The 14,813-nt window shown below is 34.5% G+C and overlaps 1 protein-coding gene across 5 annotated transcripts in view; it reads left to right on the forward strand.

The window, feature by feature from the left end:
* PCDH7 (protocadherin 7) overlaps positions 1 to 14,813 on the forward strand; it is a 278,809-nt gene that overhangs the window by 117,873 nt on the left and 146,123 nt on the right. For 2 of the 5 annotated variants that reach the window (XM_054064268.1, XM_054064269.1), the window contains exon 2: positions 14,252 to 14,468. The exons of 1 other annotated variant lie outside the window; for it this stretch is intronic. In XM_054064268.1, the coding sequence (XP_053920243.1) occupies positions 14,252 to 14,468 (217 nt within the window). The remainder of the gene's footprint in view (positions 1 to 14,251; positions 14,469 to 14,813) is intronic. 2 more of the 5 variants (XM_054064270.1, XM_054064271.1) reach the window with 2 other exon arrangements.

A 14,813-nucleotide genomic window follows, 5' to 3' on the forward strand; every position in this document is an offset into this window, starting at 1 on the left:
AAGTTTTTGTTCCAGTTTCCAAGAAGATACACTGCAAATGATAAGTATAGATATCAGCACCAACCTCTGTGTTCTGGATTCTTAGGGCTGTGGCAGACCCAAACAATAATTTCAGTTATTTGAAATCCTTATACATTACCTTGTACAGTTTTTCCCATCTGTGCCTCAAACAGTCTCTACTATAAACTTACAAAATCTGCTTACAAGGTCTAGGTAACCATTATAGGAAGATAAAGGGTAATCCTTGTTTTGAATCTAAAGACATGTGAAAGACATTGCCAACGCAAAACATCAGGTTCATGCCAAGATAGGAATTAAATACAGACTTGCTGACATTCTTATCCTTTTTGTTCAACTTCCTTCCTTCTGTCTGAAGAGTGCTGTAATAAAGGTAATTATGTAAACACCAGTTAATTTATTTACTATTCAAATATTGTGCATTTTCTGTTACAGTTTACAAAATGCTTAGAAAAATTATAACAAAAAAAAATAGTACACAGACTGCAATTTTACATCTACTGTGATCCAATAACCTATAGAGATGTGGAACAATCTGAGAAGGCAATATCACTTAAGATAAAGATATTGGCATAAAATTTATTGTAATCAATTTATCCAAATTTACTTTAAAGTAGTGTAAGTGTTGGATTACTTTTTTCACCTTAAAGTTCTTGAAGTATTGCATTTTTTTTAAGGCAGTTCTGCTCAAAGTTTCTTTCCTCTATATCCGTCCAGACTTTCTGCTTTGTTTGTCCTGAACTGGAAAGAGAAGTGTCTTTTTATACCAGATATCTAGGAGAAGTTTTGGACAAACTTCAAATGTAAATATTTGCGCTTTGAAAGTAACAGACATAAAGCTGATACAGTGCTAAATATTTTTGTTGGCCAGATGGCATAGTGGCAGCAATAAAAGCAGCCAAATGAGAGAGCTAAATTTAATTCTGGACTTTGCAGTACAGGTCTGTTGTTGGTGAGATTGATACTTTTTTATTTATAGAGGGCATTGACCATAAAGTGTTCCTGCTAATGCCAGCTGGCTTTATGAAGTGTATACTGCCTCGTCCAATCAAGATCTAAGACTGTCTGCAGCCATGAAAATATTGTTGCCCATTATATTGTTTTGTTTGGAAAAAGCAAAACATCTTGATATAACTAGGGAAAGAACAGATGCCTAAAGTCAGACAGCAAGAATACATTGATTTATATCAGCTGAGGATTTGACCTATGTAATCTTATTCATTCACATGAAATAAATGAAGAATAAATGGTGAAATTAGTGATGTAAGTTGCAAAGTTCAAGGTGGAAATTGTACACATTCATCTCTATGGTGTTCTATGAATAGAGATGCAAAGCACTCAAGAAGCTCACAAACAGATTTCCAGTGCTGTTCATTCAGAGTTAAATGAACACACTGGAACACAATTTGCTCACACAGCAACACAATTTGTGATGTAGATATTAAGCAAGGTTGAGATGTAAGCCGAGACTCCAGTGTCAGAAAGGCTATTTCTGTTATATTCAAAGAGGAAACGGAAGACTTGTTCTTTACCTGGTGAATTGTAAGAATGACCATCTCCTACAAGAATCCCAGTCTGGCTAACAGTACAGTTCATCAGAACCTGCAGGCCAGTCTGACTCTGTGGAAAAATAGCATGCTATTTAGAGAGCATTTCTGGTGGGGATTTTGATATTTTTGTATTTCCATTATGTGTTTCTAATTTCTTTCTGAATGACAGTATTGTAAAAAACTGGGTTTTAGAATGAAAAATTCTGATATTTTATTTAATTGTATTTTGACTACGTAATGTCCAGTTACTCTTTTTCTCTGATACCTAATTATCCCTAAACCTACATTTTATGTTCCACATACCAGTGTACAATGATAGAATAGAATTACATTAAGTGCCCAAAGCACTTTTTGCTTTTGGTACTTCCCACACTTTGATATGGGAGAGAAAGGGAGATGGTTAAGCAAAAATGTTTCTTGTCTATGTGGCATCTCTTAACAGTAGAACAGATGAAGATTTATTTCACTTTGGCACATTTTTTTAATAGCATCTCAATATTTAAAACTTCTTTGGAACTTATAACAAGCATGAAAGTGTCTTGAATTACAGTCACAGCATTAAACACATTCTTAGAGGAATATTTGAGACAGCGCATAAGAACGAGTTTGGTCTGAAAAGACGATGCCAACTACTTCTAATAATCTTTCAATCACAGTACACTTCTGTCAGCTTGTGGTTTCTTCCAGGAAATCCACTGGGCTGTTTTCTCCTCATGACCTTGAAAGTTACCCATCTCGTCTATAGCTTTGAAATAAAAGCATGAACTCCAGTTTGTGGGCTCCTTTTAGAACTTTCTTGAGTCTCAAAGAGTATATTCATGGACAATGTTGATAACCTTCCCATGATCGAAAAATATCCTTAAAAATGTGATTGGCAGGCGTGACTATGCAGTGACTACTGAAAGTGCAGGGATTTGTGAACTTTGTTTTGAACTCATCCTTCATCAGCTACATGTCAAAATGTAGCATAAATCCTTTGTTTTCTGTTGTATTTATTTAAGGCATGGAATTAAAACCAGCTGTGTATTAAACCTAGTGTATTTTTCTTTCTACCACCTTATTTTCAGAATGCCTTAAAGACACTAAAGGAACATAAGCTCTAGCAAATATATGTTCCAAAACTGATGCTTCTTTCTCAAGAACAAAAAAAAAGAACAACCTGAAGAAACATCCATGAATATTTGCCACAGCTGAACTGTGCTGGAAAGATCTTGGAAGGGGCTGGAGCAAATAACCTGAATCTTTTAAAAGGGAATCTTAGCACCAGTTTAAAGGTCTCATCAATTAATTTCATGCTGCATCCATCAATGGGGAAAAGTATTTTTCCATATTTAATATATTGTTGCATATTGATGGTTGTCATACTGAAAGTTTTACACTTCAACTTTGTTAAATGGGTGATGAAATGTTACATATGTAGCCATGTTTTTAATTGAGGAGGTGGGATTTTTTTTTGCTAATCTGTTCCAAAATACTTCAACTAGCTTGACTCTGAAAGCCTATGTATAGTAAGGTTCTGCTTATAAAAATAGATCTATGCAGTTTTAATTATGAGTATTTCAAACTAATTTTAGCTAGTTTTATTATAAACCATGCTTTTCTGTTTATATTTTACAGTATTTTATGCATAATAATTTGATTTTTCTTCAGATATATAATTTTTTAAATTATTTTGTTAAGTGTAGTTTGGAAGTCTTTTAAGTGATTAACAGAACGTCTTTTATTTTTGGGTCCAAATCTGAAGGGAAAGATAAAAGTGATTTTGATTTGGAATGCAAAATGAAAATGAAAGTGCACAAGTGGAAATTACGTCCTAGGATAATACAAGTAGGTATGTCTAAGAACTTAACAGTCCCCACTGTACTTTTCCAGGCAATCATCTTGTTGACTCCTTCACAAAGTCATGTTTTTAATATTAATTTGCTGGAGCATGTATCAAAAACCACATGGCAGTTAAAATTCATTTCCATGAAGTTTCATAAAATTTCACTACTAGACTTTTGAAGAAAAAAAAAATAAACCACAGAGATGTTTTCCTATGGCATTACGCTTTCCTCATTCCTTAATAATTGTGTAAAAAGTTCATAGTTGTAATCAATTCCATGGATAAATATTCCTGTATTTTTTATGAGGCTGTGTTAAGTACAGTCTCAAATAATTACTGACATTTGAGTCAACTATAAAGTAACAGTTTCACATTTCAACATGTCTTATACTTCAGCAATTTGCTTCAAATGGCATCACTGAAAATTACAAAGTAACTTAACCTGAAGGAAGAGGCATGGTGTTACAGATGGGCATAATAGGAAATAAACACCAATATCTATGTATGAGTAGGTGTCAAATTTATGTAACTAATTTTTTTAAACTGCTAAATGTCTCTTTTTTAGTAGTATTTTAAAATACCCACCAAATTCTATATTGTTTGGTGCACCAGAACATTTCAAGTATTTTTCTACAATGGAGGAAAAAGAGATATTAGAAAAATACTTATTAGAAAAATATATTCCAATTTTACAGTACTATTATAGTTTTAAAGGGTATAGAGTATGAAATGTGAAAAAAAACACCAAAAAACCAAACTAAATCCCCCACATCTTTGGCATGATTTTTTGTTATACAGGGTGGCTGTATAGTTAATAAGCCTTGAAGCATAGTTCTGGACATGGACCTCATCTGTTATTTTGTGTGTTTAACTACCTTTTCACCAGTTTCCTCTTCAATTACCTCTTTCAAATATTCTTCTTCCAACAATCTATTTGTCATAATGATAGTATATGTAACCCTCATTAAAATGAAATAATATAACAAATTGTATTTTTATGCTCATCCATGCCTCTTTTTCAACCAATTAAATCTATATATTCAAATATTTAATTTCTGAATAAAATTCTCCATTTTCCCTTTCCCAAGGCCTTGTATTTTGAGCCTGTGTTATGTTTATTATTACGACTTGCATAGCTAGAGTGTTCAGCAAGGATAGCACTTGTTTCATCTAACTTTAGTGATCTAAAAGTTATGTAGCTAATTTAAATACCTCAGTATTCAGTAAATAATATTTCCATTCTATTAATTATGTCTAGATAAGATACATTTCTATAGCTCTGACTTTCCACTTCTTGTGGAGTAACATAGTTGACTATCTTAGATTTTATGCCTGAATTTATTGTCCAATTAATACAAAATGTATAAACCCTTTAAAAATCACTGTTTTTAAATTTAAGATATTTTCTTTCAGAGAGTAGTTTAGACAACTTAGATGAATAAACAGTAAACAAGCACTGAAGACTACATAAGGTATAAGAATAATATCAAATTTCAAAACTATAACTTAATTTTGAAAAACATTTCAACTGCAGGTTTTCAAAAACCTGTCACCATTGATACAGTCATGGTAAACAATACAAAAATCCTTATTCCTAATCACTTACAAAATGCATGAATATCTGTCTTCACATATCTCTCCCATTAGACTTGAAGTGCCTGGTTTATGTATTCATATACATATAGAATTTGATCCTAGTCTTCCAAGAGATATTGCTGGATTTTCCTGAAGTTTGGTACTGTGTACTCTGTTCATATTGGGCTGGAGCCTTTTCTTGTGAACAGCTACTGAAAAGAAAACATTCTCAATAGTATTAATAATTAACCTTTTTAACAATGATGGTAGACAAAGTCAATCAAAAAGTGAGACTTAAGACCCAAAGAGTTCCACTTTGATGCAATGTATGTATTAATAATTCAAATCTTTATTGATGGTTATTTTTTCCCTGTTTATCTAATGAGTTCTATACAGGACACTGTGGTCTTTTAGCATTATATTCCAAATGTTTCATCTAATCTTAGCAGCAGGAATATTTTTCATTACTTAGAAGAAACCATACATCAGTGCTTCTTTAATACAATACTAAAGCCTGATGTTTTGAAAGGTTCATATTTACTTTAGCTTTCTGGATCTGTGATTTCACTGGCGTTTTGGTGAAGATCCTTTTGCAGACACAAGCCACTCCTTGTGCAGGGGAAAAAGCTTTTATAAAGGTTTATGTCTACATTAACAAATAGAATGTCACAGGAGGAATTGATCTATATCATGAAACAGTGGTTTCTGAGGCCAGTTGTCATACTATATGCATTTTGTGGAGATTTACTGTGGAGTAGCTCTAGTTCGATCCTGTCAACTGACCTCCTGTTAGTTCAAACTATGTAGGCATGGTTTTGTATCATATCATTCATTTGAATTGGATCCCAGAAGACTCCAGTATATTTGATTCAAGATAGTTCTTCAAGCATAGCAAAGTACAATAAATGAGGATGAATTTCTGTGGCTTATACCTTATGTGAACTAAAATATTAATATAGATTCACCCAAAATACTACATGAAATATGAGAATATGAAGATTTATATTTATTGTGAACTATTCTGTAGTTCTAAAATATTTTTCTTTATGTGTATGTATATATACACATAAGATTTTATTTATAATTATAAAATAGAATGGTGTTCCAGAACCTCAAGTGATATGTGTGCATATATGAGTTTTGATTAATTGGATTAATTGTTTCTGTTGCATCACATTTTGATCCACTTGGACTGCAGACAACTACAGGGCCATCACTCTATAGCCCATAAAAAGCATGTGGGCAGTCTTTCCCATTTCATCCTTTCTGTACAGGCAGTTTTGTGTGAAAGACTTTGGAAGTAGCCTTATGAATGTATTCCTCCTATTTTAGGGCTTTTCAGTGTCTGATAACTGGGATAACTGATTATATCATTTTTCCTTTCAACACATTGAATTATTTTGATACAGTTCCAGATTCAAGAAAAACTGCTGAGTATCTCAACCCAAATATCTTGGTGAATGAGCTGGTAGGATGGAAATGAGACACTGGTTTATTTGTTTGCAGAGAATAATATTTGAGCCAATGAGAAGCTTATTGAAACATTGTAGCAAATAGACAAAGATATAGATTTCTCATACTTCTGCTGGGATGCAGGAGCTACCAGACATAACAACCTCTGTGCACTAATAGCCCTGGACAGATTTTGGGCAGCAAATTCTTTGCTGAAAAAGAGAAAGATAAGAAAACAAAACATATCCCTCCAAGAAAGAAGAACTCTTAAAGTATTACAAGAAAAGAGGAAGATCTGATCACTGAGAAGTTTGAAAGCGAAGAATGTTAACCACTGTGGAGATGTAGGTAGTGAGTAGTGTGAGACAGTAGAATGACAGTTAGCTAAATGGATACTATTCCAGTGCCTTAGTAATTGATTTTGGTGAAACAAAACAAAAGTTTTCAGAGGATTTTATTAGAAAATTATTAGAAGGAGTTGAAGTCAAGTACCAGAATCTAATGCCATGAATTCAGGAAAAAAAGTTCTAGATCCATTGAAGTTGTGTTTAATCTACACAAAGATTTAGGACAAGTTTGGTTTTTTTTTTAAGAAGATAGAAAGAAATGTGATAAAATTTTTATTTCATATTACAATTCTTCTTGGAAAGGCAAAGTGCTGCTACATCTATTCCTTCCTTCTTGTAGAAAAATAATAGAGCACTTGAGGGTCATAGTTGCTTGGTTCCTATAATTCTCAAACAATGGGATAGTGAAGTGATAACAACAGGGTTTTTTTGTGAACAGGCAGAAGAGTATAATAGAATTATTTTGACCATCTCAGCTACAGTTTCTCATTTATTCTTGCATTTTTTGTGCTCCTCTTTTAATAGCTACCAACAAGAGCTCTTGTGAAATGCTAAGAATATTGGCTTCATTTAAAAGCCTTGTAATCATCCTTATTTTTTTCTAAATGCAGTTGTTTTTTGATATGAGGATGCTATCAGAAAAGAGGATTGTATCTTTGAGAAAGGGAGGTTCTTCATCATTATTATTGGTCTTTTCTCTGGTGATATTCATGGAAATAATAGGCATGCCTTCTATTTGTTTACCTGTAACAGAGACGAGAGTTATAAAGAATCTACTTAAGATAGCTAGGTGAATGAAAATGAATTTGGGCTACTCAGAAGATGTTGTTATGATTAAAAAAGGCAGATTTGGATAACAGGCAAGAGAGGATATTTGAAAAAAGCACTGAAATTCAGAAGGAAAAGTGTATGTTTGGATGTTACGGTAAGGATTCCCATGATGTAAAATGCATTATGAAATATTATCCCTGAATATCAAATCTTAACATGTAGCCGTGGGCTTGAGCAAATAGATATTAGTGGATTTGTATTTCATATTCATACAGAACAAACAAAATATCCTGATTCATGACCAGGAACTCACTATGGCAACTAAGATTAATAAAAATGCTACCAAAATAAATGGCAGTAATGTTGCAGAGTCTTTTGATTTTGTGTAGAAGTCTTACCTGATAGTTGAGCCAACTGCAGTTCCTCACAGCTGATGTCTGCTAAAGAGCCATAATATCAGAATATTTTTTATTTTATTTGACACCTGTTTAAAATTGCAATCGTTACTACTTCTTGCTAAATTTAAAAGAAAAAGTTGATTGTTTTTATCAATAAGATAAGATAATTTCTCTTTTCCCTTACAATTATAATACTTGTCTCAGGTGTTTCAGTCTTCTTAATGAAAAATAATGCCTGTTTAACTTAATTTCCTGCCAATTTCATGTTAACCACAATGACAGAAATTTAGAACAGTAGAAATATGTGATTTAAATGAGGGAGAGATTTGTGTGGGTGGAAACTATTCATGCAGAATAGCATTTGTTCATTAATATTTTGTTTGTCTTCCAACGAGCTTCCAGCAATTAAGAATGAATAGAAAGAAAAGGATAATGACATGTTTTATCAAAATTCAAGTGCTAAAGAAACACTTTGAATTTATGTGATGAGTTGATGTATCTCTTCTGCCTGTTTTTCAGATCTACACTATACGTATCTCAGAGTTGCTGTGTTAGTCTTACAAACAGCTTGACGTTGATTGACTTCCTGAAGCTAACAGGAATTTAGGTTTGACTCATCACCAATGCTTTTTATGTTTTGGCACAAACTGAAACACAGAAAATCCGTTCAAACTTAGGAAAAACCTTCTTTACTATGAGAGTGGCAGATAATGGAACAGGTTCCTCAGAGAGGCTCTGTAGTCTTCATTCTTGAAGATATGAAAAGCTTGACTGACCACAGACCTGGTCAAAGTGCTCTTGGTGATCTTGCTTTGAGCAGGGAGGTTGGACTAGATGATGTCTGGAGCTAACTCTTTGGCCAAAATAAATCCTAGTGAATAGCCCAAGGTATCACATGTTGTTAAAGTAGAAAGTCATCTGATTTGAGAATTAGGGAAAAATAAGGACCTTAGTTCCCGATCTTCAAGGGTTTTGGGTAATGTCCAAGATAATGCCCAATGAATTAGTCAAAATATTCAAAACAATATAGCTTGCTTTATCTTGGTACTCTGAACAATTATTTGTGCTTCTCAAAGTGTTAAGTTGCTTCTTGGATTGCATTTTACAGTTGTTTAAAATATTTTCAGAATCTTGATTCTTTTGAGATGTAGGTGTTGTGACAGCAGGAAGGCCTGATAAAAACTTAGTATTTTTATCCAAGAGTAAGTAATTAAGAGAGAAAATTGCCAACTCTTCCTTGTTACACTTTAGTGCATCCACTTTGTATCCAGAATCAATTGGGAAGTAATTAGCTGAGCTCTCAGTTAAACAAAATTTATTTACTCTCCCACCACACCATTATAGTCCAAATGTACCAGGATTTGAAGCAATAATATTTACAAAGTTGATAGCAATTGCTATACAGAAACCATGAAGACGTATAATCTGTGGACAACGTGAAGTATCAGGAAATACCATGCAAAACTAGAAATTTTAGGAAATTAAAGGGAAATCCATCTCATAATAGTGTAAAAGTCACAATTAAGCTTGATATAGCTGTATGGATGCAGGGTTTTCACCGAGACTATCCACAGTCTGTCCCTAATGCTAATCTCTAATATTAGGGTTCTTCATGATTTGAAAGTATAATATGATTTTGCTTTCTTACTTGGGTAGAGAAGAGTTAATTATTAAAGGTTAAGATAAACACTGTAGCATAGAATAAGTTAATAGGGCTCAATTAGTACAGACTGCAAGAAGTGTATACCTTTGGTATTGCAGTGATATTTTGGGGTGAAAGAAAAAGAAAATATCTGGTTTATGAAATACAGTTGAAATAAGAGAAACAGTGACTTACGTTTGGGGTACAATGCATTTCCATGATCAAATATAATTAGGAATAATTCCACATCAGAAAATATGAATCAGTTTTCAGAGGGGAAAAATTATCACACCTATTGCATTCTTACTAAACGTGAATCTAGTAAGGACTACCCCTACTAAGGGACAAGTAAAGGCTTATGGTTGCTGTTTGGCTGGGAAGGATGAATTGGACGGCTAATGGGCTTATTTGGGTAAAAGCAGCTCTACCATGTTGATTCACAATGCTGACAGATGGAGCTGTATCAATGTTGTGCCCTGAAAATCAATAAGGCTAAACATAACCCTCTCCTCTCATGGGTACATGACTTGTTTTGTCAGCACTTAGAAATTTCTTATGTCCATTTTTTCTGTGACCTGTTACTGATATAACTTTATCAATGGACACAAAAATTAAGGATATAGTCTGTTTCTCCTTGTTAAAGTGCAGCTTATATCCTTATTTTTGGCATTGCAAAAAAAAACATGACACAGCCAATTGTTTTACTAATAAGTTTTTGGAAATATTAATGCTGATATTCATCCTTCATGTTGTCTTATTAATATACAGTTTTCTTTGAAACCTCAAATGTTTTACAGTTTAGGATCTAAATGAAAATTAGAATACACAAAGAAAGTTCTAGTTTATGGAAAGTTTCCTTGCATTCCTAGCAATTGTTTCATAGATAGCATTTATTATATAATTTCATTTAAATGTCCTTGTTAATAACAATTAAAGGACTACTACGAATTACACAAACAGTAATATGCATACACACAGGTTTTTTTCAGAGGCACTTTATAGAAATCCTTTAATTTTGTATTTTCATCAACTTTATCTCTATGATGTCATAGTTTCTTTTGAAGTCTATATATTTATTTTCACTAAATACTTTTTAGGATACTATTATTGTACATATACCCATATATTTACACATACATATACTAATGTACCACTCATGCAACCTAAACCCCTGACTGCACAGAAAGAACAACTAAAGGGTGTCCTGAACAACTACAGGGCAGACAACTCTTTCAGCTGCAGATTTGCAACTGCAGAGTGAGGTTTGTGCCCGGTTAGCAGACAATAAGGTGGAAACTCTGCCTGAGGACACATCAGACCAAGAGACATTCTTCTAAGGGATGTGGAGGCCCCATCTGCTGACATGACCTGCTGTTTAGGGAGGTTTGCAGTGTGCAGGTGCTCAGATGCAGGTTGCCTTGCAAAGGCTCTTGAAGTTTATTCACTTATTGGACTATTGTCTGCTGCTCCTCATCCACATGGACAGCAGCAACGTATCAAGCGTGACTCCATAGCTCTAAGGAGAGAGGGTGAAGGGCGCATAGGACTTCATGGTTTCTCTTCAGTGCTGGTGAGGAAATGCTCGGGAAGAAGCAGATAGGTCCTGTGGGGTTGGGATTTTGAGTTTAGACCAATGGATCCACTCTTGAAGGATTGAGGACATCTGGGCAGAGATAGCATCCACCTGATAAAGCTGGCAATAGCATCTTTGCCACCATGCTGGGCATCTTGGTGAGGAGATCTTGAAAGTAGGAATGGCCATTAAGGGGAATTATAACTGACAGTTGAGTAAGAAAGTGGTGGGCAGGGGTAGACAGCAAAGGGTGCAAGGTGCAAGAGGCCTCCAGATCAGTGTAACAGACTGATAGACGGTACACCTCAAGGATTTCATTTGTACAGAAACATATGCAGCCTGGGAAACAAGCAGCAGGAACTGAGCTCTGTGTGTGCCTCCGAAATATTACATTGTTCAAATTACTGAGCTGTGGTGGGACAGCTTGTGCACCTAGACTACAAGGTCTACAGGAAAGACAGGTAGGCATCATAGAAAGTTCTGTCAATGGTAGTACTTATAGGAGGCAAAACCTGATCTTAGGATCCATCTGGGCATTGCACCAATGACTTAAGTGAGAGTGAAGAGAAATTCTTATGTTCTTAAGCAGTACTCTGAGCTGTTTCTGGAGTAATAGTAGAAGTGCAATTTAGATTGTCCTAGCAACTTTGTCATACTTCATGAATTGTGAATCCATACTTTCCAGACAAAACTATCTCATTTCTAAGGTAAGCAGAAATGGCATATGGTCACCTAACATGGTAATAATATGAAGAAATGATTTTAACTTCAATGTCAAGACAGTGGAGAGATCCCATGACTCTGATCAATGAGAATAATAATTATTTTAGTGGACTAGTGAAACCTTAACTTCTACTTGCAAGTATTCTTAAGTAATCTGAGAATAGGCATGTTGGAAAGAAACAACAAAATCTGTTAACAAGATATGAAATATTGTCTTTGTTTGGCATCTTTTTTGTATACTTAGAAGTCCATCTGTGGAAAGTAAAAGTCCATCTGTAGAAGGGAAATCACTGCTTCCATAAGTTTAAAAAAAAAAAAAAACCAAAACCAAAAGAAAATTGGTTGCTTACATCTAAACCCATAGTTTAGATAAAGACTTTACTTTTCTGTACATTTATTTCATTATTTCTCAGAGGGAATTGAGGGAATTAACATATGTGTAAATCATCAATAACTCAATACACATGCTATTATTGAAGTATGAAAAAACAATACAAATGATGAGGATGTATTGTGGGACAGACTACTGCAAAAGGGCTTTATCTTTCCTTCATGATTCAGCAGTAGTAGCAAAGCTTTTAGAATTCCTGTGCAGTTCAACAAAGGGATTCCTTTACTAAGCATCTACGGGGAAATGATTTTCAAATTGCGTATTGTATATTCAAGTTCTTAACAGCTCTAACCCTCCTCTACGCTTCCTACTATTTCCACAGTAGTGAAAGGAGCAGAAACTCTAAACTATTTTAATGTGCTCTTTTAATGTGCATTATTTGTGCTCTCCATTCTTTTCTTTCACTCTTCCATTTTCCTTGCATTTGATATGATATGAATTTATAAGTTAAATTTGTATAAAAGCACTTTGCAGATGAACAATAGAAGGAAACTGTAAAAGGTCAAAACCTTACCAACCCCTTAAAATGTTCTCATATTTGTAGCAACCCTCACATTTATAAACTTTTGGTCTACTTGTGCCAGGAAGACTTAGTGTTGTATTTAGGTAGTTAGGTAGTACTTAGGTTATAAACAGGTAGTTCAGCCTTTTTATTCTCAGCATTGAGTAACTTCATATCATCAAAAATTTGTATCCTGAAAATCAGTTGTAAAACTTCTAACTGAAACTCCACCTATCCCTCTACTTGTAAAACTAGTGTGAGCTTCTACCCTTGCGGATTTTTGTAAGTGGCTGTCCTCATTTTCTCCCTTCTGGCCTGCATACACATTTCCACCCTGTAGTGACCAGAGGTGCCGGTGGGGGTGATGTGTGCCTGTGATTCATTTTAACATAAGGCTTGAAATTCGTCTGAATCCAAAGGTGGGCAGCACTCTCAGACCTCACATTTTAAACTTGGGAAAATCTGCATAGTGTCTTATAAAATGCATTATTGGTGTTTATTTTAGAAAGTGCTTTCTAGAACATCAGATATTTCTCTGTGTTTTCTAGCCTTGCAAACAGCAAGTTATTTCAAATATATCATTAAATTATTAAGTGTATCATTACTGTTTTAGTGTAGTTTAAATTGTAGGTGAATCCCCTAGTTTCTTACTGAAAATCCTGCCTGCCCTCAGTGTCCTCTGAAATGTGACGGATTGACTCTCCTACTTCCTGGGATGTTCACGGGTGCCAGGGTTCAGCATGTAGGCTTCCAGAGCAACAGTAATATCTGTCATTTCGAATGAATACAAATCCCTAAAAATCTATGTTTGTACAGTCCCAGTGGAAACATGTGGTGTCAGCTGTGCTCACAGTACTTTAAGGGCTTTATTAAGTCAGCTGGCAACACACCCTATCTCCAGGCACTGAATTTTATAGGAAAGGAGCTAAGAGACTGATCCTTTTCCTCCAACCCAACCCCCGTCTTTTTTTTTTTTCTCCTTTCTCATGCCAACTAGCTTTCAAAACCACAGGAAGTTATTTTAAAAATAGGATTATGGGTGTGCTGTTATGTTGCTAATACCCACAACACAGTTTACAGGTGAGCATTTATACCCACCCACACAGTCTTACACATACACACACACACGGGCAAGTACCTTTATGCAGTCTGATATAAACTCAATTCAAATTATTACTATTGAGTAAAAGAGGAATTGTACAGAATTTATGAATAATTATGACAGTTTTATTTGTTCACGCAGCCATTTGAAAGAAGGCTATGCAATACTGTGGGAATGTTCTGGACGATGTATCACAGTAAATATCCACAGATACTCTGTCCAGTGGGCTTTTAAGGACTGTACTTATTGTGTGTTTTGATTTAGAAAAAAAAATTGTTTAATTGGTAAATGTTAAAATATTAGTTTGCTTAAGTCATGTATTGAGAATCAATTGTTCAAAGATCGAACTTTTCAGTGACATTCAGAATCTTTTCTCTTGCAGCCGTTTCGTAGAGTGACGTTTTCTGTTGTGAGTCAGCCTCAGGACCCACATCAAGGGTCATTGCAGAGTTGCTATGACAGCGGTCTGGAGGAGTCAGAAACACCAAGCAGTAAGAGTTCGTCAGGGCCAAGACTGGGTGCCCTTCCACTCCCAGAGGACAACTACGAAAGGACTACGCCGGATGGCAGTGTTGGTGAGGCAGAGCATATGGAAAATGGTAGGGGCAAACACAACATTCACACACATAATTTCACTAGTGAGTGATACTAAGTAGACTTTTAAAAGGTTAGTCCAAAACCATAAATAAATATATTAAATAGCTAAAATCACGATTATTTTATTTTAAAGCTTGTTAAAAGGCAGATATACAAAATAATGGAACATAACACTAGTAATAAACCAGCACTTTCTTTTCTATACATAATTTAAAAACTATACTGCAGAAGCAGTTAAAATGTTGCAAAAAATACTGGTAGAAGGCTGGGAAGATGGTAATTGAATTAAATACAATATTTTTCATTTCAGAGAAAAGACCATAAAGGACATATATTCACTTTTCCTT

Source organism: Cuculus canorus, chromosome 4 (genome assembly GCF_017976375.1).
Source record: "Cuculus canorus isolate bCucCan1 chromosome 4, bCucCan1.pri, whole genome shotgun sequence".
Classification (NCBI taxonomy): Eukaryota; Metazoa; Chordata; class Aves; order Cuculiformes; family Cuculidae; genus Cuculus; species Cuculus canorus.